At 44.6% G+C, this 27,447-nt stretch overlaps 1 protein-coding gene across 6 annotated transcripts in view; it reads left to right on the top strand.

The window, feature by feature from the left end:
* Nucleotides 1-27,447, top strand: part of LOC118372408 (rho GTPase-activating protein 21-like) — a 108,375-nt gene that overhangs the window by 17,731 nt on the left and 63,197 nt on the right. For 2 of the 6 annotated variants that reach the window (XM_035758288.2, XM_035758280.2), the window contains exon 1: nucleotides 25,484-25,928. The exons of 2 other annotated variants lie outside the window; for them this stretch is intronic. In XM_035758288.2, coding sequence (XP_035614181.1) covers nucleotides 25,620-25,928 — 309 coding nt within the window. In that variant the 5' untranslated portion in view covers nucleotides 25,484-25,619. Of the gene's footprint in view, nucleotides 1-25,482; nucleotides 25,929-27,447 lie in introns of those variants that run through there. 2 more of the 6 variants (XM_035758272.2, XM_035758317.2) reach the window with 2 other exon arrangements.

Genomic DNA, 27,447 nt, shown 5'->3' on the forward strand with positions numbered 1-27,447 from the left:
TAACATAGTGCGCAGGGTTAAACAGCATTGTGTGTGTGTGTGTGTGTCACAGGGCACCTTGTCACAGCCCTGCTCTGTCAAACCTCTGATCTCTGATAGAGGAGGTGGATTAATAATTCATAGTGGGGCCCAGCAGTGAGCAGCCCAATTAGCTTCCGTTGCATCTGGGGGGGCCCTGGGGAGCAGAATTGGCCCACCTGCTCTCTGTCTCGTGTGTGTGCGAGCGAGGGATGAGTGTGTATGCGATGGGCTGGGTCTTTGTCTGGACCTCTCTGGAGGATATTCCTCACGCTACCTACACCCCCCAGGACCACACCCTCACTGGAGGGAGTGGAAGATGATGCCCTCAGGTGCAAATACACGGGGAGAAATTTAAAAACAAAGTGAAAGCAATACAACAGACCAGGCGGGATTCTAGTCAACATGACAAACTAGGATAACATTCCAAACAACCAACCTGGGGGGAGACTCCTCCCACTCTGTTGGTGAGTTCACATTTGGCTCTATGACTGTGCAGCCCCTGACACTGGGCCTATCCTGTGATTTTAAACTGGCCTGGCCCTCTCTCTCCCTTCTCTTTGTGGAGAGGAATTCCAGGCCGCTGGCCTGCACAATCGCTCACCAATTAGCATATGAATGCTGCTTAGGGGAAGTGAGCGCAAGGGTGGGAGGAGGGGGGGTCAAAAAAGTTCCAAATCGGTTGCAACACACTGAACACACACTTGCCGTGTCAGAATACCCATACTTGCGCCCCTAAATAGTAGGCCGTTTGAGTATGTGGGGGTGGGGGGAAAGATGCCACGTTTTGAAAATTTATTATACTTTAAATGCCTGGATGTCATACTGATTTTGACTTTGACAACAGCTGATCAAGTAGGTATGGGGATGTGCTTCCCGAAATGAACGAATAGCAGGAAGCAATGCAATCGATCATGACCCCATTATCAGTATTCAAAAATATATTTTTGTAGTAGGTACATTTTTGAAAATCGAATGGTTTAAAAACCAGAATGTTATGCTCATCTCAGCTTTTCATCTTGTAGAATTCGATGCACACTTTCCACAGTGCACTGGATGAGGTGGGCTGCGAGTGATAGGCCCTAGATCTTTCAAGTAGCCAAACATCACAACTAGGCTACTTAATTGGGAACATGTCAAATAGCGACACTTCTACATTGGTGTTCAAATGTAGGCTAAATAGTTTTTGTTCTCAAAATTATCATGAGTATTACATCGTAGGCTACATCTTTAAAGACAAGTATATTATTTATTGGGGGGGTGTTCTCATGTTTCTTGTTCTCTGGACCTTCATCGGAGCATTTAAAATAAAAACGAAACCATCTTTTGATTTCTGAATGTGTTTGCACCAGGGACTCGGAAAGTGGCTGCGTGATTGCTGTCATGCTTATAAGGATTGTTTTAGTTTTGAAGGCTAGGCTACGTATTTTTTATTTATTTATGGATCAAAACTTAGCAGTCATTCTGATCTTGTTCCCAATGATCAGTGCATTAGTTTGTTGCTGTTCAACGGTTCTGAATTTGTGACGCAACCGACTGTCCACGTTTTTGTGCTTTGATTTAAACATTTGAAAATGTTTGTGTACAAGACTTATTTTATTTATACAGTCCCAGTCAAAAGTTTGGATACACCTACTCATTCAAGGGTTTTACTTTATTTTTTACTATTTTATATATTGTAAAATAATAGTGAAGACATCAAAACTATGAAATAACACAATTGGATTCATGTAGTAACCAAAAAAAGTGTTCAACAAATTAAAAATTTATTTTATATTTGAGATTCTTCAAAGTAGCCACCCTTTGCCTTGATGACAGCTTTGCACACTCTTGGCATTCTCTCAACCAGCTTCATGAGGTAGTCACCTGGAATGCATTTCAATTAACAGGTGTGCCTTCTTTCCTTAATGTGTTTGAGTCAATCAGTTATGTTGTGACAAGGTAGGGGTGGTATACAGAAGATAGCCCTATTTGGTAAAAGACCAAGTCCATATTATGGCAGGAACAGCTCAAATAAGCAAAGAGAAACAACAGTCCATTACTTTAAGACATGAATGTCAGTCAATACGGAAAATGTCAAGAACTTTGAAAGTTTCTTCAAGTGCAGTCGCAAAAATCATCAAGCGCTATGAGGAAACTGGCTCTCATGAGGACCGCCACAGGAAAGGAAGACCCAGAGTTACTTCTGCTGCAGAGTATAAGTTCATTAGAGTTAACTGTACCTCAGATTACAGGCCAAATAAATTATTCAGAGTTCAAGAAGACTGCGTGAATCAGGCCTTCATGGTCGAATTGCTGCAAAGAAACCACTACTAAAGGCCAACAAACATGAGCAATGGACTTTAGACCGGTGGAAATCTGTACTTTGGTCTGATTAGTCCAAATTTGAGATTTTTGGTTCCAAAGGATTATCTCCGGATGTGTGGTTCCCACTGTGAAGCATGAACGAGGTGTAGGTGTGCTTTGCTGGTGACACTGTTGATTTATTTAGAATTCGGGGCACACTTAACCAGCATGGCTACTACAGTGAAGGAAAAGTAGCCAACAAGTACTCAGCATATGTGGGAACTCCTTCGACTGTTGGAAAAGCATTCCAGGTGAAGCTGGTTGAGAGAGTGCCAAGAGTGTGCAAAGCTGTCAAGACTACTTTGAAGTATCTCAAATATAAAATATGTTTTAATATAACATTTTTTTTGGTTACTACATGATTCCATATGTGTTATTTCATCGTTTTTATGTCTTCACTATTATTCTGCAGTGTAGAAATAAAAATAAAAACCCTTGAATGAGTAGGTGTGTCAAATTTTGACTGGTACTGTATGTTACAGCACTTTGGTTTTGGTAATAAATATGTTGAGATGGAACCAAATTATGTTTCTATCTTTAGTCATTTTTAAATAGGATAGATGGGCTTCTGTGGGTTCCTGTTTAGGTCAAATGTGATTGCCGACTATCGGGCTGTGTCACACTGCTTACTAAACGGTACGTGATGATGAGTACATACTATGTAGTACGCTAGTATGGGTATTCAGACATGGCCACTGGCTTCTTCAGCCCTGGGCCAGGCAAATTGCCCATGTTCCATCATCAACAATAACACATTGTTGCACATGGGACATAATCAATTGTGAAATGATTGATTTGTTGAGAACCTTGTTAACTAGATCCTGAATGAGTACCTGCTTGGAAACCCAACAGACACTGACTGTAGCCTGCTTTGACTTGCTGTGTCAGTGGTAGAGGTTTGAATTGAGTATGTGTGTGCGCGCCACAGAGTAGCTCCTGTTTTGTGTGTTTGCACGGTGTGTGTGAATGATTTAAAAGCAGTTTACCCAAGCGTATAACTGTTGTGATACCCCCTGCTGTGCGGCTGAGCTTTGCGTTTACCAGACAGGTGCATGTCTGTGTTTTTAAAGCACAATGAAACAAATCATTCTGGTTGAAAGAGAAGGCACCTGAGCTCCAAACCCATTTCTGATCTGTGAATGGCAGGCCCTTTAACTGTTCTGTATCTAAGGGCTCCACATTTAAAGACAATGCAGTGTTTGAAGTATTAAGGATACCAGGATAAATTCTTATCAGTTGACTGCTTTTAATATGTCAGTCTGTACTGTATTTTTCCTTTACACTACCTACACGTAGGCTGCCGCTATCAATTGTTTAGGTGCTAGTTGATAAGCACTACAACCTCCACTGTGAAACACTCGGCTATGTACAAAAATATTTGCTGCAATTTATTTTATTGTGCCGTATTTTTAAGTCTGATTTAAAAATATAATCTGAAATTACGTTGTGCATTGCCAGGGCACTCACGATACTATCACGATTCTATATGGATTGGGATACTGATCAGCGTAGTGTCCAGAGCATGGAGGCGCTACCAGGAGACAGGCCAGTACATCAGGAGACGTGGAGGAGCCCGTAGGAGGGCAACAACCCAGCAGCGGGACTGCTACCTCTGCCTTTGTGCAAGGAGGAGCAGGAGGAGCACTGCCAGAGCCCTGCAAAATGACCTCCAGCAGGCCACAAATGTGCATGTGTCTGCTCAATAATAGGACCCATCCATCTCAGTATCTGTGTGTAGGGAAGGAGGATGCACAGAATGCTGATTCTCCTTCTCCCCCCTCCAACGTTCCCTCACTCTCCATTCCCTCTTGAGATGGAGAGAGAGGGATATATGGTTGTGGTGGTAGTAGCAGCAGCAGTGTTCTGTAATGAACTCATCAAGCTAAGCTCAGGTCCACCATAACATCTCCATAAGATTCCCTGTCTCACCTATCCCTGGAGCTGTGTATTTCTTCAACTGTAGAATAATGCTTGGTGTTTGTTGTAGCCTACACATTGGTCTTGTCCTCTCACTGAATAATGCTGAGTGAAGAAAATGTCTGCGGCACTGCCTGTGTCAGAGAGGGAAGCACGGGCTCTGAATGAGAAGTAGCCCGACGATGCTGCTGAGGTATGCTAGCTGGGCGACGAGAACCTCCCTTAAAGATGCAGCTCTCTTTGGCGCAATGCAGGCGGACTGGGAGGAGCTATTTGGAATGGGTTGGACATATTTGGAGTGTGTGTGTGGGGTTTTACGACTGTGTTAGTCTGTAGAGACCTCCACCTTGCCCAACCCCCACCACCTCGCTCAGAGGTGAGAGCGCACTGGTTGTAAATATCACAGGCGTGCTGGGAGAGTAGGAGAGTGTAGCCATGACAACCGGGTGTGTGACAACGGAGCTCTCGAATGTGAGCTCTGCCCTCGCACAGAACATCACCTGCAGTGTGTGTGTGTGTGTGTGTGTGTTGTTGCGTCATGTGAGAGGGTCATGAAAAAGGGAACAACAACTGCCTCTCCTCCTTGGTAACAGTGCTGGGCTTGCTAGAGAACACACCAATCACACTCATGTTAGTTGTTAGTCTGGTTTGTCAGCAAATGATATAAACAAGATCTTATGCAATAGTGTGTATATATATTAGTGTTTTTTCTATACTGTTTATGATAATGCTTTGCTTGCCCTTCATCACAAAGTCCTCCCTTTTAGCTCCATGCCTAACCAGAGAGGGGAGGGGAATGGGGGGTGACGGGCACATTTTCCTGTGTTTTCCTCTCACAGCCTTGAGGCATCCCAGTAAAGGAGGTGTTAATTGGTTGTCTGCTCTGTGCCAGAGCGCGCTATTGGACTCTGCGTAAAGAGAAGCGGCGACAAACAAGGGGAATAATGCTCTCTGTTCTCTATCTGTCTATATGCTTTGTTCAGAAGGACGTCACCACTATTAACATTCAGATGGCATACAGCAGGGATGTTCAACTAGATTCAGCTGCGGGCCGAATTAGTTTTTTTCTTGAGTGGCTGGTCATGGGGCTGGAACTGCAAATTGATTGCAAGAGTTGATCGCACAAACAGATATAATATTTGACTAAAACGTAATAATTTCAAACCTTGCTTACCTTTGTATACAATCACAAACACTGTATATCTATCCAAGTGTGGGAATACTTTGGAACAGATTTCCAAAATTAAAATCACTTGGAGCTGATTTGCTGTTTTTACAGTCTTTTATATCCATCTTAGGGATGGAAATTTCTATCAATTTTGCTGCTGACTAACTGACCCTCATTTAACTGGTCAACAAACGATTAAATTTTTTCCAAACAGTAATGACGTGACCAACAGAAAATACTATCAGAGATCTGTATATAATGATGAGATGCTTATGTTTCTGCCCTAACAATGGGGGGAGTCCCAAGACGGGAAGGCAAGCCTACCATCTTAGTCAAAAGGCTAAAGCCTGTTATTAAACATGGAACTCCTGTAATGAAGCAGCTAATTAAATGTAGTTTTCAAACATTTGCCCAAATGTAATTCACGTAAACACCGTTCTAAACTGCGTACCTAATGTGAGCGTTTCCATATGTGACAGAGATGAAAATCTGTTAGAAAGAGGGGGAATCTAATAGCAACTACTATGATGGGTTGTTAATATGACTAGGATTGTGCCTTTGGCTTCTGGACAACGAAAGGAAGTTGATATGAAAACCGTTGGAACAGGAGAGAAATGCTGGTTAATGGCACAAGGAAGTCTTTATAAAATAATTACCTCCACGTTTCTATGGATGGATTTTGGCTAGGCTACTTTGAAGCAAGGTTAGACATGCCTCATTATTTGAGGTGAAGTGAAACGTTCAGGTTTCAAGCTCACATTGCAAAGTGGTGGGTGACGAGCTGATAGTCAACCATAGACAGGCTATAGTCTATGCATCCGAATGGGAGGAGCGCTTTACGAGTTGAGATTGAGAAATAAAAATGTCTCCTTTAAAAAAAAATAATAATAATAATTCTTATTTGTTGCGCAATGACTGGGCTTACAAAAGCAGGCAATTCCACTCCTCAAACTAAGCACTGTATGCTCGGTGCCTGAGATAAACAAGATACATAACGACAATACACACCGTGGCAATTTAATTCTGCAAAAATTATGCAAATGAATCTATATCCATAGACCAGTAAGCATGAATGGTCAAGTGTTTTTCCGGCGACTAACCGATTTTAACGGTTAACCGTAAACATCCCTTATCCAACTGTTATTAGTATTTTTATTATTTTGCTCAGAAAACATAAATAAAATGACCCGCGGGCTGAATGGTCGCCAGTTGGGGAACCCTGGCATACAGGTACAGACATGCTCCTCTGACTGTGATGGCAATGGGACAGTTCATCAAGAGTGATTGAAATGTCAAAATGAAAGGTAATTTTAAGAGTCCTCGTATTTTTATTTTTATTTTTTTTGCATCTCTTATGTATTAGCCTATTGTGAATCTGATTCTGTTCCTACGGTCTGTCTGTCTGTCTGAGCCAAATGACATCCATCTGTGCTCTTGCTGATTTCTGTCCTATTATTTGTGCTTTTAAAGGGCCAGTGTGTGCATGCCAGAGATAATGGCTCACCAGTGGAGTATTTACTGTCTCTGCTGCGGACCCTCCCTCTCAGAGAGCCAAGGCTCCATGACGAGAGATGGGAGGAAGTCAGGAGAGCACGGGGGAACGAGGGGCTACATTCGGGATGGGTTGAATGAAGCTCAGTTCAGGGATGAGAGCGAAGGAGATTTGAGAGATGGAGAGAGTGCAAACAGAGGCAAGTTAGGGTTTAGCGAATAAAATACTAGAGGCAGAAAGAGGGAATAGTGAGGAACGAGAGGGAAAGGGAGGACGAGAGGAGGAGGGTTTATTCTTTCCAGCTGAGCCTGGGTGTGGTCATTATGGGCCTGGGGACCTGCTGTGGCTCAGCCTGCAGTTTGGAGCCCAGATATTCCGTTTCTGACCTATCTGCCAAATAACTCTGTGTATGCATGTTGCTTGTGTGTGTGTGTGTGTTTCATGTTAGCATTGTGTGTGTGTGTGTGTGTGTGTGTTGAGTGTTTGATATTTTGAATGAGCGTGCTTTGCATGTTTGCTCCTGTTCTGCATTGAGGTGCTTTCTGGGCTTTGTTTCTATGTGTACTTTGCTGTTTGTCCTCATCTCTCTGAGGGTCACTCGAGGTAGACTGACATGGATGGCGTAGTCCCGTCAGCTGTTGTCATCCAGTACAACCCAGCTCATATTTGCATTCTGAAATGGAGCAGGACCCCACCCTGCTGACACCCTGTTATCCCCTGACCTCTGTCTGTCTGTCTGTCTGTCTGTCTGTCTGTCTGTCTGTCTGTCTGTCTGTCTGTCTGTCTGTCTGTCTGTCTGTCTGTCTGTCTGTCTGTCTGTCTGTCTGTCTGTCTGTCTGTCTGTCTGTCTGTCTGTCTGTCTGTCTGTCTGTCTGTCTGTCTGTCTGTCTGTCTGTCTGTCTGTCTGTCTGTCTGTCTGTCTGTCTGTCTGTCTGTCTGTCTGTCTGTCTGTCTGTCTGTCTGTCTGTCTGTCTGTCTGTCTGTCTGTCTGTCTGTCTGTCTGTCTGTCTGTCTGTCTGTCTGTCTGTCTGTCTGTCTGTCTGTCTGTCTGTCTGTCTGTCTGTCTGTCTGTCTGTCTGTCTGTCTGTCTGTCTGTCTGTCTGTCTGTCTGTCTGTCTGTCTGTCTGTCTGTCTGTCTGTCTGTCTGTCTGTCTGTCTGTCTGTCTGTCTGTCTGTCTGTCTGTCTGTCTGTCTGTCTGTCTGTCTGTCTGTCTGTCTGTCTGTCTGTCTGTCTGTCTGTCTGTCTGTCTGTCTGTCTGTCTGTCTGTCTGTCTGTCTGTCTGTCTGTCTGTCTGTCTGTCTGTCTGTCTGTCTGTCTGTCTGTCTGTCTGTCTGTCTGTCTGTCTGTCTGTCTGTCTGTCTGTCTGTCTGTCTGTCTGTCTGTCTGTCTGTCTGTCTGTCTGTCTGTCTGTCTGTCTGTCTGTCTGTCTGTCTGTCTGTCTGTCTGTCTGTCTGTCTGTCTGTCTGTCTGTCTGTCTGTCTGTCTGTCTGTCTGTCTGTCTGTCTGTCTGTCTGTCTGTCTGTCTGTCTGTCTGTCTGTCTGTCTGTCTGTCTGTCTGTCTGTCTGTCTGTCTGTCTGTCTGTCTGTCTGTCTGTCTGTCTGTCTGTCTGTCTGTCTGTCTGTCTGTCTGTCTGTCTGTCTGTCTGTCTGTCTGTCTGTCTGTCTGTCTGTCTGTCTGTCTGTCTGTCTGTCTGTCTGTCTGTCTGTCTGTCTGTCTGTCTGTCTGTCTGTCTGTCTGTCTGTCTGTCTGTCTGTCTGTCTGTCTGTCTGTCTGTCTGTCTGTCTGTCTGTCTGTCTGTCTGTCTGTCTGTCTGTCTGTCTGTCTGTCTGTCTGTCTGTCTGTCTGTCTGTCTGTCTGTCTGTCTGTCTGTCTGTCTGTCTGTCTGTCTGTCTGTCTGTCTGTCTGTCTGTCTGTCTGTCTGTCTGTCTGTCTGTCTGTCTGTCTGTCTGTCTGTCTGTCTGTCTGTCTGTCTGTCTGTCTGTCTGTCTGTCTGTCTGTCTGTCTGTCTGTCTGTCTGTCTGTCTGTCTGTCTGTCTGTCTGTCTGTACTCATAACATTAGAGGTGTAAAGATAAGGAAGAGATATTTATTCATTTCTATGTGAAAGTAATAGAGTGCACATAAAAGCATAAATGAGTACCTCCCTCTATGGCTGTAGGAAGCATGCAGGTAGCCACATGGCCTGTTAAAAATAACCATTTGTGAAAGCGCCAGTTAACATTGCTTGAATTGTTTTATATTATATTGAACAAAAATATAAACACACCATGTAAAGTGTTGGTCTCATGAGCTGAAATAAAAGATCCCAAAAATGTTCCAGGTGCATAAAAAGCTTATTTCTCTAAAATGTTGTGCACAAATTTGTTTTACATCCCTGTTAGTGAGCATTTTATCCTTTGCCAAGATAATATGACCACTTGACATGTATGGCATATCAAGAAGCTGATTAAACAGCATGATTACACAGGTGCACCTTGTGCTGGGGAAAATTAAAAGGCCACTCTAAAATTTGCAGTTGTCACACAACACAATGCCACACGTCTCAAGTTTTGAGGGAGTGTTCAGTTGACATGCTGACTGCAGAATGTCCACCAGAGCTGTTGCCAGAGAATTGAATGTTCATTTCTCTACCATAAGTCACTTCTAACGTCATTTGAGAGAATTGGGCAGTACGTCCAACCGGAGTCACAACCGCAGACCACCCCACCCCAGGACGTCCACATCCGGCTTGTTCACCTGCGGGTGCGGAGGAGTATTTCTCTCTGTAATAAAGCCCTTTTTGTTGGGGGAAAACTTCTTCTGATTGGCTGGGTCTGGCTCCCAAGTGGGTAGGCCGGTCATGTGAAATCCATATACTATTTAAATGAACTGCAACTTAGTAAAATCTTTGAAATTGTTGCATTTTTGTTTAGTGTAGCTCACTTGATTTATAATGATACTCGATTCAAATAAAACATATAGGGAAGAGCTGCGGCTGTTTTTGCAGTTTTGGTTACTTTCTATGTCTGCTTTTTCACATGTGCTCAAGGTGATCTGTTGACCTAAATTTCTCCCTCTCATTGTGGCTATGCTCGTTAAAATCGCTCCGCAATGCAGTATCTCATGTTTTAGGGTCGCACAACTCGGCCAATGCACTACTTTCCCAAGCCCTATAACAAACTCTTGGTACTGCGGTGGAGGAATCAGACTCTTGCCGTCCTGCGGCGTAATTGGCGGCTGCGGTTTCTCTTCTTTATCCCGCCATTATTTCATTAAGCTGTAAAACACAACGCTAAACAAACATGAAGAGCGTACATGTCATCTCCTGTTGTGAAACTGTAAAGATCACCGCAGTTGCTCTTGTATCACGCTCCATCGGTAGTCTGCGATGTCTAATCTGGTTTCCATTTATACCTTCAGTGGACGTGGATGGTTCTGCTCGCTGGGTGCTGCCTGTAAATAGCTCCCCCTGCTACAGTTAGTCTAGCCCTTTGGAGAGGTGCGTGATCTCTGGGAGGCTAGAGGATTACAGGTTTGAAACCAGTGAGCACAGCTAGTCTGTGAAGAGGTTTTAAGGGACATCTCCACTCTTTTAAGGCAGTGTGTCTTAGGGTCTTGGGACATTACAATGCATTTAAGTGTAGAACACTCCTGGCTTATCTGTATCGCAACCTAAATAGAATGAGGGTGCATGAAGCACTGGCCTTTAGATAGGATGGGGATAATGGGTTCGTTGAGGATAATGTGGTCAGTTGGGGATAATGGGTTTAAGGATATTGGGGTCAGTTAGGGCTGCAAGATCAAGTTGGGATGCAGGTGCAGCAGGCACAGTTAAAGCCATGTCCGAGACGCAGTGGGTAGATCCATCTGAAGGAGTGCTTGATCTGATTGATCACTGGAAGCCTTACAATGACGGCCGCATGACATTTCGCATGAGCGCATGCATAGGCACACGTGTGTGTGTGTGTGTGTGTGTGTGTGTGTGTGTGTGTGTGTGTGTGTGTGTGTGTGTGTGTGTGTGTGTGTGTGTGTGTGTGTGTGTGTGTGTGTGTGTGTGTGTGTGTGTGTGTGTGTGTGTGTGTGTATGTATGTGTATATATATATATATTTCGCGTGCGTGCGCTAGGCTATATTCTTGGCCTGCTTTTCCAGTCACAACATTCCACTGGCCATATCTCACAGAGGGCCACAACTGTTTTTAATCAGCTAGGTCACGAGACGCTCCAGATGCCTTAGCTAGCTTTGGGACCCGAGAGGAGAGGAGGGGAGAGACTCCTAAAATTCGACATATTTGTGCCCCCTTTCCTCTCCCCTCCTCTACATTGCGTCATCCTCCTCTGAGAGCAGCGTTGGCCGGCCTACACATACTGGCCCTGTGTTTTCACCACATGACACAATGCATTTCTATACTTTCCAGCTTCTGCTAATACTTTCCATCATACTGTGTCATTAATATTTTTGAAAGGAGTGTTGTGTGCTTTCAGAGACTCTGAACACGGTCTATAGAGATGTACTTGCCCAGTGTTTCCTGTTTTGAATAGTTGTGACTTTTGCATTGGTGTATGGGGCAGGTGCAACCAGCGATTGTCCTTTTTTTCTTTATAGAACAAAATGGTTTGAAATTCAGCCATGTCTCGTATGACTAGCTAAAGTTTCCTTTGCTTGTCTTTTGTGTACAGTGTAGAGGTCGACCGATTATGATTTTTCAACACCGATACCGATTATTGGAGGACCAATTTAATTAATCGGACGATTTTATTTATTTATTTATTTGTAATAATGACAATTACAACAATACTGAATGAACACTTATTTTAATATAATACATCAATAAAATCAATTTAGCCTCAAATAAATAATGAAACATGTTCAATTTGGTTTAAATAATGCAAAAACAATGTTTTGGAGAAGAAAGTAAAAGTGCAATATGTGACATGTAAGAAAGCTAACGTTTTAAGTTCCTTGCTCAGAACATATGAAAGCTGGTGGTTCCTTGTAACATGAGTCTTCAATATTCCCAGGTAAGAAGCTTTAGGTTGTAGTTATTATAGGAATTACAGGACTATTTCCCTCTATACCATTTGTATTTCATTAACCTTTGACTATTGTATGTTCTTATAGGAACTTTAGTATTGCCAGTGTAACAGTATAGCTTCCGTCCCTCTCCTCGCTCTTCCCTGGGCTCGAACCAGGAACACATCGACAACAGCCACCCTCGAAGCAGCGCTACCCATGCAGAGCAAGGGAAACAACCACTGCAAGTCTCAGAGCGAGTGACGTTTGAAACGCTATTAGCCAGCCATTTCACTTCTGTTACACCAGCCTCATCTCGGGAGTTGATAGGCTTGAAGTCATAAACAGCGCAATGCTTGATGCACAACGAAGAGCTGCTGGCAAAATGCACAAAAGTGCTGTTTGAACTAATGTTTATGCGCCTGCTTCTGCCTACCACCGCTCAGTCAGATACTTAGATACTTGTATGCTTGTATGCTCAGTCAGATTATACGCAACGCAGGACGCGCTAGATAATATCTAGTAATATCATGAACCATGTGTAGTTAACTAGTGATTATGATTGATTGTTTTTTACAAGATAAGTTTAATGCTAGCTAGCAACTTACCTTGGCAACAAGAGGCAGGTTGCTATTGCGTTGGACTATTTAACTGTAAGTTTGCAAGTTTGGATCCCCCGAGCTGACAAGTTGAAAATCGTTCTGCCCCATGAACGAGGCAGTTAACCCACCGTTCCTAGGCCGTCATTGAAAATAACAACGTGTTCTTAACTGACTTGCCTAGTTAAATAAAGATGAAATAAAGGTGTAAAAAAAAATATATATAAAAAAATGGCAAAATCGGTGTACAAAAAATGTTAACTTGAAATCGGCCCTAATTAATCGGCCATTCCGATTAATCGGCCGACCTCTAGAACAGTGTTTGCCATGTGTTGAATGATAGGCCTACGAAGCCACATTCTGTATGCTGAATTGGACCGCTCACTGTAAAGCTCCCTGGCCTCATTGCAAAGTCAGGCTCCACGTCTATGAGCTGGTTGGTGTTGCACTTGCACTGGCTGACCTGGTGTGAGGAAGGAGGCGGCGCAAACAGGAACCCAGATGGAGTGATGCCTCTTCGTTGTCACCATAAGTTCCCTTCAGGTTTGACGGTCCCCTGCATTTGCTTGGGGGACTTCTGAATTTACCGTAACGTCATTTACTCCTTGAAAGAATGTCAATTTCCCCCTTATGTTGCTCTAAGTGCACAATTACTATTATTATTATCTGTGTATTGTTTTAGAATGTCTCAAACCTTAATTCTCACCATGCGTAGCATTGATTTGCCCATTTTTGAGCGTTACCTGGATACCATAGTACTAATTCCATCTTCCCCCCTCTCCACCACCTCTCCTCTGTCTCCCCTGAAGGTCTCACGTTACACATGCTGATGTTGCCCGCGTAGACTAGAGGCTGTAAGCTGTATATAGCTGCATACACACCATTCAGTCAGGATGTAGGAGCCTACTCAGTGTTTTCCCTAGAGTTCTCCTAGGGAGTGTAAATGCCCTTGCAGGCACAAGATCTCGGATAGGCAACCAACTTACTAATGGTATGAGAAACACTGCTGTATGGCATGTGTACTCGGTAGGGATTGCTGTGTTGAGCAGTCCGCAGGCAGGCCTATAGCCCTACAGCCCTCTGTTCTAAAAGGATTACAGTGGTAGGATACAGTAGGCATGGCATCCTGGCGTCCCTTTTGCCGGCAGTGTGTCATCAAGCTTAGTGATCTACTCTGTCCATCTGCCATATTCTGTCCAGCTTCCATCCATCCACCATGTGTTTATCCTTCCTTTTCTCCCCTTTACTATCATCACAACTCGACATCACTCACTCGTTCTGAATCTCACCCTATTCTACCCCTCTCTCATTCTACCGGTTTGATCTCTGAATGCTCTCTCTCCTTCTCTGATCACAATCCTCTCTCCTTGGTCACTTTCTCTCCATCCGCTTATAGTCATTCCTCTTCAGCCACTTATACTAACTGCATTCCCGGTAACCAGTATAACCCCCCCCCCCCACACACACACACACACACTGCTACCACCTGCTGAGCTTGCCCTGCCAACTCCAGGCTAACTCCTGTTACGTTAGCTCCACGTGTGTTAGCATGCACACTGCCTAGGTCAGAGAAACCATTGGCACTGTTACCCCACCAGCCCTGTTATTGACTGTAGCCAAGGTCACTGCCCTCTCCTCCTTAATCTCCTCCACCTTCTTCCCCAGTCAAGCAAGTTGAAGACCGGAAACGTGCTTGGTGGGATGAGAACATGCCAACTGCTAGTGGAGATTCTTGTATTTCCATAACAGTGTGTGGCATTTTGCATAATGAAAAGCTGCTGGCTCGAATAGGTTGGCACATGTTGAAAGTTTCCACAGTTGTATCTATTTTGTCAAATTGAGTTGAGTGAAATGATGGACTCTCCCTCTCTCTCCCAAACCTTTTGTCTAAATGTTTCATAGCCCCCAGGGGAAACACCACCACTCATTACTCTACTGCTTACTGTAATTCTCCAATGTCACATGTTTAGTAGAGGAATTTTGTGTCTTACTAACATTTTATATTCCAAGCAAACATCCTAGTCTGTGTGAGTGTGGAGGCTGTAGCCTAGTTTTAATAGTGGATTCACACTGCGATTAATATTTGATTGCTGTTAGCATGCACTGTGATTTACAGTACACAGAAGTACAAATCTCAAGCCCACATTAGCCTTTAAACGCTTTGAATTGCTGATTTTATTGTAGTTACAGTATAGTTATGCAATAACTATCGATCATGATGAACTTACATTTAAGTGCATGACTGCTTGCATGTATTTTCTGGCTGAAGCACGGCATTGGCTTTGCAGCTCTGTGTTTTGTGGAGTAGAACTGGTCCTATGAGGAGAGAAGTAGAGACTGCAATGCAGTGCCGTCAGTGCTGTCCAATCATAGAGCAGCACCTCCCTGTGCTGCAACCCACTGTAAAGAAGGAAGCAGGTCTTATCCTTTTAGTCTGGACTCTACCCCCAACACATGCCCCCTAAACCCTAACCGTACAACCCCTCTCCACCCTGCTTCTCTGCACCGAGGGACTGTTTGAGAGTTTGCTGGAGTTAGTGACTGGGTCAAACCCACGCATCTATCTCTCTCCGGCCCTTTCTGTCCAGTCTTCATCCACTCTCTCTGCCACCAGATTGATTAAAGGCAGATGTGATGCTTAATCAGTTGCTCACGCTCAGCCCCCCCATTTCATACACACCCCTCCCCCTCTCTCCACACGAGCAAGTGGCTCTCAGTAGAGTGAGCTGGTGGAGCCATCTGGCCCTCAATCTGGGCCTGCAGGACATCCAACAGCTCTCTGTTGTCTTTGTCCCGCCGTATCTCTCTCTCTCTCTGTCTGTGTCACACAGTCTCTCGCGCTCTCTCTCGCGCTCTCTCTCGCGCTCTCTCTCGAGCTCTCTCTCGAGCTCTCTCTCTCGAGCTCTCTCTCGCGCTCTCTCTCGAGCTCTCTCTCGCGCTCTCTCTCGAGCTCTCTCTCTGTCTCTCTGTCTCATTGCTGAGTCACAACAGTGGTCACTTACTACTGTGACTAGCTACTTGCGGACTGGATGGAATGGAAGCACAAATGGGTGGCTTACTTTCCTTATCTATCTGACTGAGTTCCAATGGAATTGACCCTCTATCAACCATGATCAAAAAGCTAACCCCAGAGAGAATGGTGTTACCTGGTGTAAGGAGGATTCCCTTTCTCCCAACATCCCCCGTGAGGGGGCGTAGCCAGATCAGTGACTGGAAGACCATTAGACTACAGTGGAGAGCAGCCCTGATGACTGCCCTGCCTGCCTCCGGCTACGTCCTCTCCTCCTCATATCAGTCCGGGAGATCCATGGAGAGGTCCTAGTCAAAGCTGGAGGAGTTGAAAGTCAATCACAGGACTAGAATATTGACTTATTGAGTGAGAAATTCTTTGTTCCTATCCTTTCTGGAGGTTTTGTTTGAGGGTGAGGTTGGGTTGTTGTGCATTGAGCCTGACTACTAAACTTCTCCTTCCATCCACACCTTTACCATGGCACAGTACAGTCTCATTCTGTGCGTCACACCCCCGTCTGAGGATGTTGACCTTCTCTCACCCTCCCAGTGTGCTTCTTCAAGGGCTAAAGAACTTGATAAAGAGCTTGTCAACCACAAATGTTGCACCTAAAGCGATTGAAAGCTATAGTTTCACCCCCTGCTTATTGAATTGAACACCAACTAAGCCGTAATAAACACTATCTTTTTTGCCACTGTCGAGTTCATGTATTAGAGGGGGGCATTTATTGGTTTGCAACATAAGCCTGGTACCCACAGTATTACAGCCAGGTGAGTAGCAATCTCAGCTGGTGAGTGAGATGAACTTTCAGCAGGTGCATTCCCAGAATAATTACTCATTCTAAACAGTACATTTGTTGTACCAGCACAATGACCGTATTGTTTGGTCCGATTATCACATGCAAGGCTCCGTGTGCTTTGACTGACTGACCATCATGACTGACTGGCATCGTGTCATCATTAAACTTCAGAAAGAGACGTTAACAAAGAGTAATAGCTGCGCAAAGAGTGTAATAAATATTTTTTTGTAATAAACATTGTTTTCGGGAACACCCGACACACAGGGTAATGACTCGTCGGCACTACGGTCGGGAGAATACGCCCCCTAGTCAAACAGCGGAGCAAACATTCAAGTGAATCATCCCTGTGCGCCGTGGGGAAGGAGATGGGGAGAGATTAAATGGCCTTTTCTTCAGCTCAGCTGGCCCAGGTCCTGATTACATAACCAAGGCCTGTTGAACACAGACACACACAGTACACCGCCTGGGAAAGGAAGCCTATGCTTCTATTGTGGGGGTTAATGGAAGAGCCTGCTTCTCATGTGGGTTATAATAAAAGGGTTGTACGACATGGATGTGTAAGGTATGTTGAGCGAGAAATGTTGTGTGTGTGTGGTGTGTTCATTGACACCTGTTCTGCAACCCATTATGCTACTATATCCAGAAAACGCACACACTCGCTCACTGTCATGCTTTGACCATGGCTTCGTCTGCTCATCAGCAGGGAGCACCTCTGCCACAGCACCTCCACAGTGTGACGCAGAACCTCTGGTGAAAGACGACATTCTTCTCTCCTCGGCTCATACAGGACATTACTGTTTGGTCAGACCTGCCCCCCCCCCACCCCCCCTCACCCTTTTAAAACTCCCCACTTTCGTTTGTCTTTCTGTCTGCAGTGTTTTACATGAACCTGCTTGAACCCTTCAATGAACTGCAGTCTTGGCTGGCTTTAGTTCCATCTAGCTATGAACAATCCTGTCCAACTTATGGTTCACCATGGACCAAACCTTCAGCTCGCTGCTACAACAGAACAGACACCATCTCTCAGGCAGCTCCACCCTGGCCCCTACACAGCCCCACCCCTGGCGTCAGCCCCAAGGCTACAACCTTTCCCATAGTTATCCCCCTCTAGTTTTACTTGTACTTTAATACTTGGCTGATCTTTAAACCCTGAATTCAATGAGTTGACCAACATTTTCACAATTCTTAGTGTCATAAAAAGGATTCATTACTTTTTTGGGGGATGGCCAGAACTCTAGTCTGTGGGAATTCCTTGGTGTAATCGTCAGTCATTCTCCAACTTGGGCTATGTCTCCACCACTCCCAAGCCCCCCAGTTGGATCACCACTTCCACAGCCTCTGGCCGAGCTCCGTCCCCTTGTCTTTGAAGGGACTCTTTGCTCCAGTGAGAAGCGCCAGCAGACAGCAGTGCAGACATGACGCAAAGACCCACTGATTACAGCGCAGCTAGTTCACAACACACAGGCTATAAATCAGACCTGTATCCACCCCAGGAAGCCTCTAGTCTCCTCAACCCTGGAGGAATGCTGAGAGTGCAGCAACAAGGAGGCAGTGTTATATCAGAGAGGGGGGAACGTGCCAGTCTGCACTTCTCATTGAAAGCCATTGATAACAGCAGAAGAATGATTGTATCATTCTTTTATCAATGGTAAGTAGGCTTCAGAGAGAGGGGTACTAGTTCAGTTTTCACCCCGCCCCATCTCTCGGTCTGTGATGTTATTGACACAGCAACTAATAAGAAGTAGTCACTTAGATTAGCATTATTTTGATGCTTTGTTGAAGAGTATGCATTTCATGTCTTTGATGTTTGTGAAAGGCCATTTACTTCGATTGTGTGCCTGTGTTCACCGTAAATCCCTTCGACACCAATTGTCCAACAAAAGCCAAGTGACGTGGTCACTGAGCATTGTCTACGCATGCAAATCAACAGAATCTGTGTTAAGTCACTTCGATTTTAGTCTGAGAGCTTGGAAGCAGAGCAATATGAAGTGTCTAGAGAAGACGTAAATTAGTGCACACCCATTGGAGAGGAGAGCTCAGTGAAGGAGGAGGGAAGACTGTTCCATGTGCTCTTGCCCAGGCTTTGTTTACACCGGAAGAAACACCGTGGTCATTTACCGGGAGGTTAATTCCTCTATTAGACACTTCTGACAATATTAATGACTCAATTCCTGGTGATCATCGGAGTAATGTCTCTGATGGAGGTTGCACGCCGCTCCCTGGGTATGGCCTCATCTCCCTCTCTCTTTTTCTCATCCCTCTCCTATAATACCAGTGTAATTTACAGCTCCAGGCTCTCTGTGTTGTTTAAAGGCTGTGTGTGTTGGCTCCAGTCTGGTCCATCCCATCCAGAGCCTGCATCTAATCAGAACCAGCCCCTAAAGTTTTCTTTAGCCCCTTTGTTAAATTCAGTCCACTACATGAACCCCCCCCCCCCAAAAAAAAAGAAACCCCCAACATTTTAATAGTCACTCTTTGCCCATTTAATTCAGGTATTAACTATTTTGAGAAGATATGTCATGTACCAATTTTTCTCTTTTCAGTGGACCATTGTTCGGAATCTCATATCTACTGAAAGAGGCCTGGTAGGTAGGTAGGTAGGTCAGAGACTTAGCGTACGTAGCTTTGTGGGCCCTGTCCAACTCTGAAACAGACTGACATGCAGGCCACTGGCCTTGCTGGATTTTGTGTGATCTCTCGATCATGTGAGATGACTTTCAGCCCTAATGACGTCATTCAAAAGATTAGACGTTGCTGCTGCACCGTCGGCTAAAGCCCTGGCCATAGGCCCTCAAGCGAAACAGCACCAAGGGCCAGACACAGGGAGGGCTTCATGTCAATATGAATATTTAACACACCATCATGGGGCATATTTTTAGAGCTGAGGAATGTCTCGCTCAAACTACTCATGAATTTTGAATCGCAGTCGTAAATATTTCACCCGGTTACCAAAATAGACACCCAAGACACAGCGGGTGACATGGATGGCATTTCTCTTCTGTGCTTATGTGTGAGCAAGTCCGTGTCGGAAAAGTACAAGGGAGGCTGACTGTCCATCTTGTGTATATATATCAGGGAACTTTTATATTTGGCTGCCAAATAAGTTTCTATTTTTCCAATTGCTTTGCTTCCATGTAGATTAATCAGTTAGACTAGATGAACCTTTATATAGAGAGATGAGCACTTTGTGACATCTGCTGATGTAAAAAGGGCTTTATATAAATGTGATTGAATTTGATGAGGGTCAAAGGCCTGTCTGTAATACCTTGCTCCCAAATAAATAAGGACTAATTTGGAACTGATCAGACTAATGGAGATGGCTGTATGATTTTCCTCTCTGAATGTGTCACTGTTCCTCTGTAACTACACATCCGTCAAGCATGCGTCTAGAATGGGTGGACCCCCCCCTCCACCCGCTATGCAAGAAATGCATCATGGATTCCAGGTCATCTTACACGGCTCCTATATAAGGCCCTTTATGAAGCACACGTTAGCTAATGGTAACATGGCAGAAACCCTCATAGACAGGTCTTTCAGGCTCCTGGAAAACCTGAGGCAGTCAGTATACACAGGAAACATCCCATACATTCTCTCTTTTGGGTCTGTCGGAGTGCCCTAGCTGCTTGAATCAGACCTTTGTGTGTGCGTCAGTCTCTTGATTGACGATAACTGCAGAACCTCTCCGCTGGGGAATATTGATACTTACACACCATGTTGTATTTCTATCTCGATGTATTGTCATTTGGAAGGGTCTGTTTTTCTTTGGAGTTCCCCTACCGTAAGTACTGAATACATGTTACTTTCACTTCATAAGCAGTAGACTCAATTCCAGGCCCTTCTCCTCATTCATTCATTTTTCACCTCTCTCCCTCATTGTGTGGCATATCCCTCGGGTGCAACTGTCTGAATGAGAACGTAATAATTAAACCTCATCTGCCAGTGCTTTTTTTTTTGACACGGGGGGGGTGTCATCAGAAACATATTTGCCTCTTTTCTGGACGAGAGCAGCTGCTGCCGTGGAGTGAATGAGCGGCCAACTGAATGCATGATTGGCAGAGGCATTTGTCAGGAGGTGTCTGGGGAGCCCGAGAGACAATCAGCCAGATCAAGCAGGGGGTTCTATGGAACCAAGCTCGCTAATACAGCTTCCTCACGTGAGCCTCCCCTGGCTGGAGGTCTTTGTTCCTCCCTCTTTCAAGGCTAATGTCCGCCGATGCAGCCTCTCTCCAGCCTACCCTACCGCCGTCTTTAAGGAAATCCCAATTCAATTTCTTCTACATGCCGAGACTGGAAGTTTGCCACTGTGTTGTCATGTGGACAACCCAGATCATATTCCAAGGCTATGAGTTGTGTATGTTGTTGAAAAGATGTGATGCTCAAGTGCATAAATGTGTCATAACTGTGTCATACAGATGAGTCATGCCAAGGGGAAATGTCAGTTTAAAAAAATATATATATATTTTTTAGAGTTGCTACATTATTTTGATTTGAGTTGGGGCATTTCCAGCTGTCTTCCTCTTTCCTACCAAGGCAAATGCAGTCTTTTTAAAAACATTATTATTATTTTTTTAAATATACATTTTCTGATCATTTTGTGGACTTTTCAACAGTATATTTTTAGTATCACTTGCCACCAAATTGTTTTTTTCTCGTAAACACCAGAAGAAGGAGAACCTGGATTGCCGAAGTGCCATTTGCGAGTTTTTATAGACGTGCCTACCACTACTGTTTCTCCTTACATAAGCAGACAATTAGCAACATTCTCATTTACAAACAGCTCAGACCAGGTCTCTCTCTGACTAGTCCCAGCTAGATCCCTCTCCCTGCTCCTTTTGAGGAAAGTAGTCTTTCCAAGTAGCCCGCAATGCACACTCCCAGCCCTGGCATATGACTGATAAATTATATCCCCATATAAAGTACCTTACTCCGCCAATACCCCCTAAGATCAAGCAGACTTGGACGCTTATCTTGGCCTTACAACAAAACAAAATCTGGCAACAATATCAGCAGATCTTTCTCCTGGGATGCCAGGTTGGACATTTTATTGTGGGGCCAATGCCCCCTAGTGCCCCCCTAGGGCTGTATGAAGGCTTTTGGGGCTGTGGGTGTGTTTTGAGGGCAGGCTGTTCCTTGGCCCTCATTAGCTCCTCCTTTGTTACAGTAAGCCATACCTCATGGAGCCCAGATGCAGCATGTCTAGATTAAATCTCCCTTCCCACAAGGAGTCTTGAAAAGCTCTGTTGAATAGACCCTAATCCTCCTGCAGATTTTTCTTTTCTTCTCTCCACCCCTCCGACCCCTTCTCAAATTAATAGTTTTTGTTCTTGAGCCCCGATTTAGCTTTATTGTTCCCTATGTTTTTGAACACTGACCTCATTCCGTTTGTTGCACATCAAACCTCCAAATAATCGGCTAATAAATATTTGTATTCCAGCTAGATGGTTTGAGAGGATGTTTACATTTCAACATCTGAAAGAAGTTGCAACCACTCAACACCTAAGATGGTTATTTGGTTATTCTCTGCACTTGCTACAGTAATAGGCTGCACAGACAAATCAATTCTTATAGCTATAACAATAGCAAGGTATTGGGTTTCATTTGAAAACAGCATAACATTTTTCACTTGCCAAAACTGAATATTTCAGTCATCAGAAATGGAACTCATTTTAGCAACTTTCTTTTGGCCCTCTTATCCTGACCGCCTGCAACCAATCCAAATCCACAAATTGGCCGGGCTTCTCTTGATTTTTATCACACCACTGATTTGGTTTCAGTTTACAAACCCATAATGGGGGGAGAACTCATAACAACATCTAAAACCCCTTTTTTACATCCTTGTCTTTTCCCCTCCAACACTAGTCTGGTATTTCCCTTGGCCCATGGTGTGATGTTGCGTGAACCCACAAGGCCATTGGCAGAGCTGTTGGCAGGGGGACTCACACTTCACTCACAGCTGTAGTATGAAGGGTCCGGAGCGAGAGAGTGGGGTAGGATGGAACAGGGAAATGACAGCAGCCCTATGTGTAAAGACCTATTATAAGTTATAAAACAAACAACCCTGAGCCCTGCTTCTCTGGTCAGTGAGTGAGAGGAGAAACATTCGTACCAGTAGTTAGAATTTCATGGGAGACTGTGGCTACACTTGGAGTTCATTTTGTGGGCTGGTCCAAAGCAAAGCAGACTCGTTGTTTTTTTGTGGAAATTGACAGCACTACTATTTTTCTGTTCTCCCATGGTCCCATAAATAATGAAAAAGCTCCTATGAGATGGTGTTAATAGCCATGTCAGTTTGATAGTTCTAGTGTGGACAGGCACCTGTTTGTATGCCCAACTACTGAGACCCTGGTACATCAGTCAGTAGTCTTCTTCTTAGTGTGTTGTTTGCAATAAATAAAGCCTAATTTTGAAGATTGTTGGTGTGAAAGTGGAAATTAAATACTGCACGATGTTGAGCCCTTTTCTGAGGCACCTAAGTTGGCATTCCAATTGTCCGCACCTTTTAGATTTGTATTATTACCCCTTTTCATATACAGACAAAAATCCAACTTTTTTACCATACCATCTTCCGTATACCGTCTTTTGTCTATCAGAAAGGGGTACTGTGTAAAATGACCAGTTGCAAATTGATATGTATAAAAGAAGGTAGACCTGCAAGAAAGTGGTAAATAAGGGTCTGTTTTGAAAGCGGGTCATATCAACCCAAAGTTATACCATGTCTTCTGTCTGAAATGAGTAGGACTAGATGTTATGGGAGAATTCTAAAGCATTAGGCTCGTACCTGAGGGAGTGGATCTGTTTTGTGGAAGGCAGCACCTGCATTGCCCCAGGCCATGTTCACTCTTCTGTGTCTTCGGGTCTGTTTGGTATCATGGCTTTGAAGGGTATTGTTTGGACATGTGCGTTAGTGACCTATGAAAGCAAGTCTGAGAATCAGTGAAAGGCACGTCTACACATCACTCTCGTTGCTCTACAGCTTCCCGAGAGGATGACCTGAATAGTATCAATACTACTGCACTCAACTAGCCTGGACCCAGATCGGATTGTACTGTCTTGCCAACTCCTTTGGTTATCCAGGCTAGCGCTCAACGAGCCAATGCATTAAAACACAACCTATATCCACACAAAGTCAACCAAACAAAAAGCAAAACAAAGGATTAGAACATTACACCACTCCTGCTTTTCAAAATGTAGTTGCTACGTTTGCACATTGATCTATGGCATGCATGTTCCGGTATATTGTGGCTCTATGTTAAGAATAGGCCCTAGGCTATAACTGTTTTGTTCAGCGTTTTCAAAGCAGGCTGGAGGAAGTGAGATGGATGAAGGCCAGGTTCAGTAAATACCACACACCTCTCCACTGAGTTTTGTCCTGTACCCTACGTCTCTGAATGGCTGGTTTCACATGCAGTGGCCAGGGGAAAAATCCCTGGCCCAATGGCTGACTGTTGTGGCCCTGTTTATCGCCATGGCAACAGTAAAAGTAGTCCCATGAAGTCGTGTTTCGTGTGTGTGTGAGACTCCACATGCCACTGAATCAAATTCCTGCCTAAGGGGATGCATTTTACACTCACACTCTGGCAAAATTCTTATAATTTGACATAAATGTATGCAAGAAACATTTTCATATGAAGATTGTGGTAGCAAAACCCATAAAACTATCCAACTCATTGCTTTAGATAAACAATCTGTTTGGCATGATGTGGCCAGGCCCGTAATGTTCCACTATAATGCAAAGCTGATGTAAACACAAACCATTCACAGTAAAGGATTTCCCCCTAGACTTTTCTTGTGTTGGTGGCACTTGAGACGAGACTTGCATCCAGTCAGTCTTTAACGAGCTTTCGTCCAGCTTACTTGCATAACATGGACGCCTCGAATGGTGCAGGCTATATTCAGTGGAATGAATGTGGTAATAAGATGGTCATCAGCAATGCGTGGTTGGAGGGAACATTCCATCACTGGTTTCCTGTTCTTTTCTTGGTCGCTGCTGGAATAGTAGATTAGAAAGACTGCTTTAAATAAGTCCCACTCAAAATATGAACACTTATCTGACCCGCTGATAGACTGGCAATTTTGATCTGCCATTTTTGTTTTAGTTTCATGTGAAGTACCCTTTTTCAGAGGTGTTACTCATTTTCTCACCTAATGACAATGTGAAAATTTCCCCAGATTCACTTGACAAGCAGTGAGAGTTGTCTAAGATGACTGCTATTGCTTTTCCTTTTGGAGCAGAGTTCCATTTCTTCGACATCACCTGATTCCAAATCTGATTAAATATTGAACTATTTGTCCCCCAATCAGAGTGCTTTGCTAAGCAGTATCCAGGCAGAGTCTGTCCTATCCAGCACACTGCACTTAAGATAAAGCCTTTGTCAAGCCTTCCTGTGGGTTTGTTTACCATAACCCATTAAAAAAGTGTCCGCATGGCACCCGGCTCTCCTCTTGTGTAATCCCACTGGGGAAAGATGAAGGGAAAACGGGTTTGGATGGGGTGTGAAAATAGCTTGTAAAGACAATGGAATAAGCACACAGCCTTTGGAGAAAGGCACTGACTTAAGAGACGATATAGATAGATTGAAAGTGTCTCTGTACTGTCATGTGAGCACTATGTTTGTGTGGAAAGGGCATGCTTTTAAACATTGTGTCCAAATGGCCTTTACATTCACAGAGAATATGTGGTGGCTGCCTTGTGTGGTCCAACTTCACCATATCCACCAATGGACCTAGAATCCCAGCTATTTCTGTCCCTCAGATAGTAGGCATGGCTGCCTTTGTCGTCGCCCCCCCCCCACGCTAGAATGTGTAGTTTGCGGAATTTCTCTAGTCCTTAACCTGTGTGTGTGTGTGTGTTTGGTTTATTCAGAATCAGGTGAAAAAGAGTGTGAGAGGAGAAGGGAGGGTTAAAAGAACTCATCTGGCCGCCCAGCCAGATGTGTGTGTGTGTGTGTGTGTGTGTGTGTGTGTGTGCGTGTGTCTGCTTATGAGAGAGTGTGAGGTGGGTGGATGTGCTGGTGCGTCAGTCTGCCCCAGCTCTGCAACACTCTCCGCTGAGTGGAAACATCATGTGGCTGTGGGAAGCACAGAGGAACAGCCCAGCTTCCCAACACTGAGAACAGACCGAGCGAGAGGGGGAACAGGGGGAAGTTTTTTTTTTTAAACTCAGAGTAACAAAGACTGAGACTCTAGTGAGACCATCTCGGAGCAGAAGAGGAGAGCTCCACTGCCTGGCTTCCTTCTTTTTCTTTGACGGATATAAAGGCATATTGCTGGCTATGCCATGCTGGCCCAGAGGAACGGGGGCGTCTCCGCCGGGAGCTGTGTGACTACGGTGCCCCTGAAGGATTGCCCTGACCTGGTGGATCTGCTGGATGTAGAGGTGGACTGCTCTCCCTCGACGGGGGACTGTCCCTGGGCTCGTCTGGCCGGTTTAGAATGCTGCCTGTCGGAGCCCTACTGCCTGTGGTTCCAGCTGCTAGCGCAGGCTTACTGGGGGGACGTGGAGCTAGGCCTCAGGGGGGAAACAGACAGGAGAGTGTCCTGGGGCAGACTCCAAGAAGCATCCAGGAGGAACTGTGTTCGTTCCAGGGTAAGGGGCCAAGCTTTCGGAGGACTTTTCGAGTTCACCCTAAATGCCTTTCGGATTGCATAAAGAGCTTGATCACAAATCCTGTGTTGGAAGCAAATAGTAGGTATTTTAGTAGAGAGCCGTTGGCAGTGCGTTATTGAGTTGTAATACATTGACCTGTGCTGAAATATGTGCCCAGGCAGTATCAGTGGCTTGCAGCTAAGCGTATTGTGTAATATAGTAAGGATTTGTGAGAGGGGGGGGTGCAACACCGTGTGTTGTCTCAGGAATGTCGCGTGCCTCTTCCCTTGCTCCAGTGGCAGTGTAGTACTGTTTCACTGACCGGTCTTTTGTAATGCTTCCGATGGTCAATTCTGAAAGACTGAAAGGACAGCGTAATATTTAGGAGATAATAGCTGTATTTCCACCAGCTGTTATCAACGTGCCATGGATTTATTTTTGGATCTGTACTCAAAGCATTTCAGTACTTACAGTACTTATTTATTTCAGATTTATATTTGTATTATTATTATTGTCATTCGTTGGAATAATTCAGTTATTGTTTTGGGCAAGGGGAGCGCAACACTATATTTTCCTATGATGTGAATCATGTCTTGTGTAGTTGCAATGGCCTGTGGTCAGAGGGGAAGCCATTAAGCTAACCGCACCAGAGTGACTCACTATGGCCTAGGAGGACTGTGAGGAGAGACTGAGTCGACAGGTATTGGACCCACAACTACACAGCTGACATACAAATGCACAGCACCCACATGGCAAGTAGCTATAGGCTATTTTCCGACATCATATTCAAATCTATATTTAATGGCTGTTGCTGATTGGTGCAGCCGAGAGGGATTCCAAAGCGGAGGTGTTGACAGTTTTGAACCTGTGCTGACGGGGAAAGCCAGTGTAGATGCCTCACATGACTGTGTCTGATATGGAGTGGAGTTCTTAGCCAACTAGTCCCGAGTGACACTTTTTTCAGGGTGTGGTGGGATGCTATAATACCTCGTGAATGTGTTCCCCAATCCTACCCTCTTCACTCAAAATGGCAGTCAGCAAGGTCTGTAAAGCTACGTGCAAAGAACTTTGGAATTAGTCCGATTTAGTTGTTTGAGGGTTAGCTAATCCTCATTGCTTCTTTCACTATGACTGCAGTGCCAGCCACAGTCCTGCTCCCTGTTCTGCATGGTTGCCTCCTCTTTTCAATAATTCAACATGTTAAATATAGAGATGGGAAAGTGTGTGTGGGAATGTCCTTGTTCTTCTATTGTTATGGGGACCTGAAATCCCCTAAAGTCCCCACAAGGATAGTAAAACAAGGAATATTCTCAAAGGCTATTTTAAGCTCAGGGTTTAGGTTTAAGGTTAGAATTAGGGTTAAGCTTTAAGGTTACATTTAAGGTTGGGGTTTAGGGAAAATAGGATTTTGAATGGAAATAAATGTTAGGTCCCCATGAGGATAGAAAAATAAGTGTGTGTTGGTGTGTGTGTCCCCGCAAGTGTTTCTATGCAGAGCTGCGGGGTCGTAGTGATCTCA

Source organism: Oncorhynchus keta, chromosome 4 (genome assembly GCF_023373465.1).
Source record: "Oncorhynchus keta strain PuntledgeMale-10-30-2019 chromosome 4, Oket_V2, whole genome shotgun sequence".
Classification (NCBI taxonomy): Eukaryota; Metazoa; Chordata; class Actinopteri; order Salmoniformes; family Salmonidae; genus Oncorhynchus; species Oncorhynchus keta.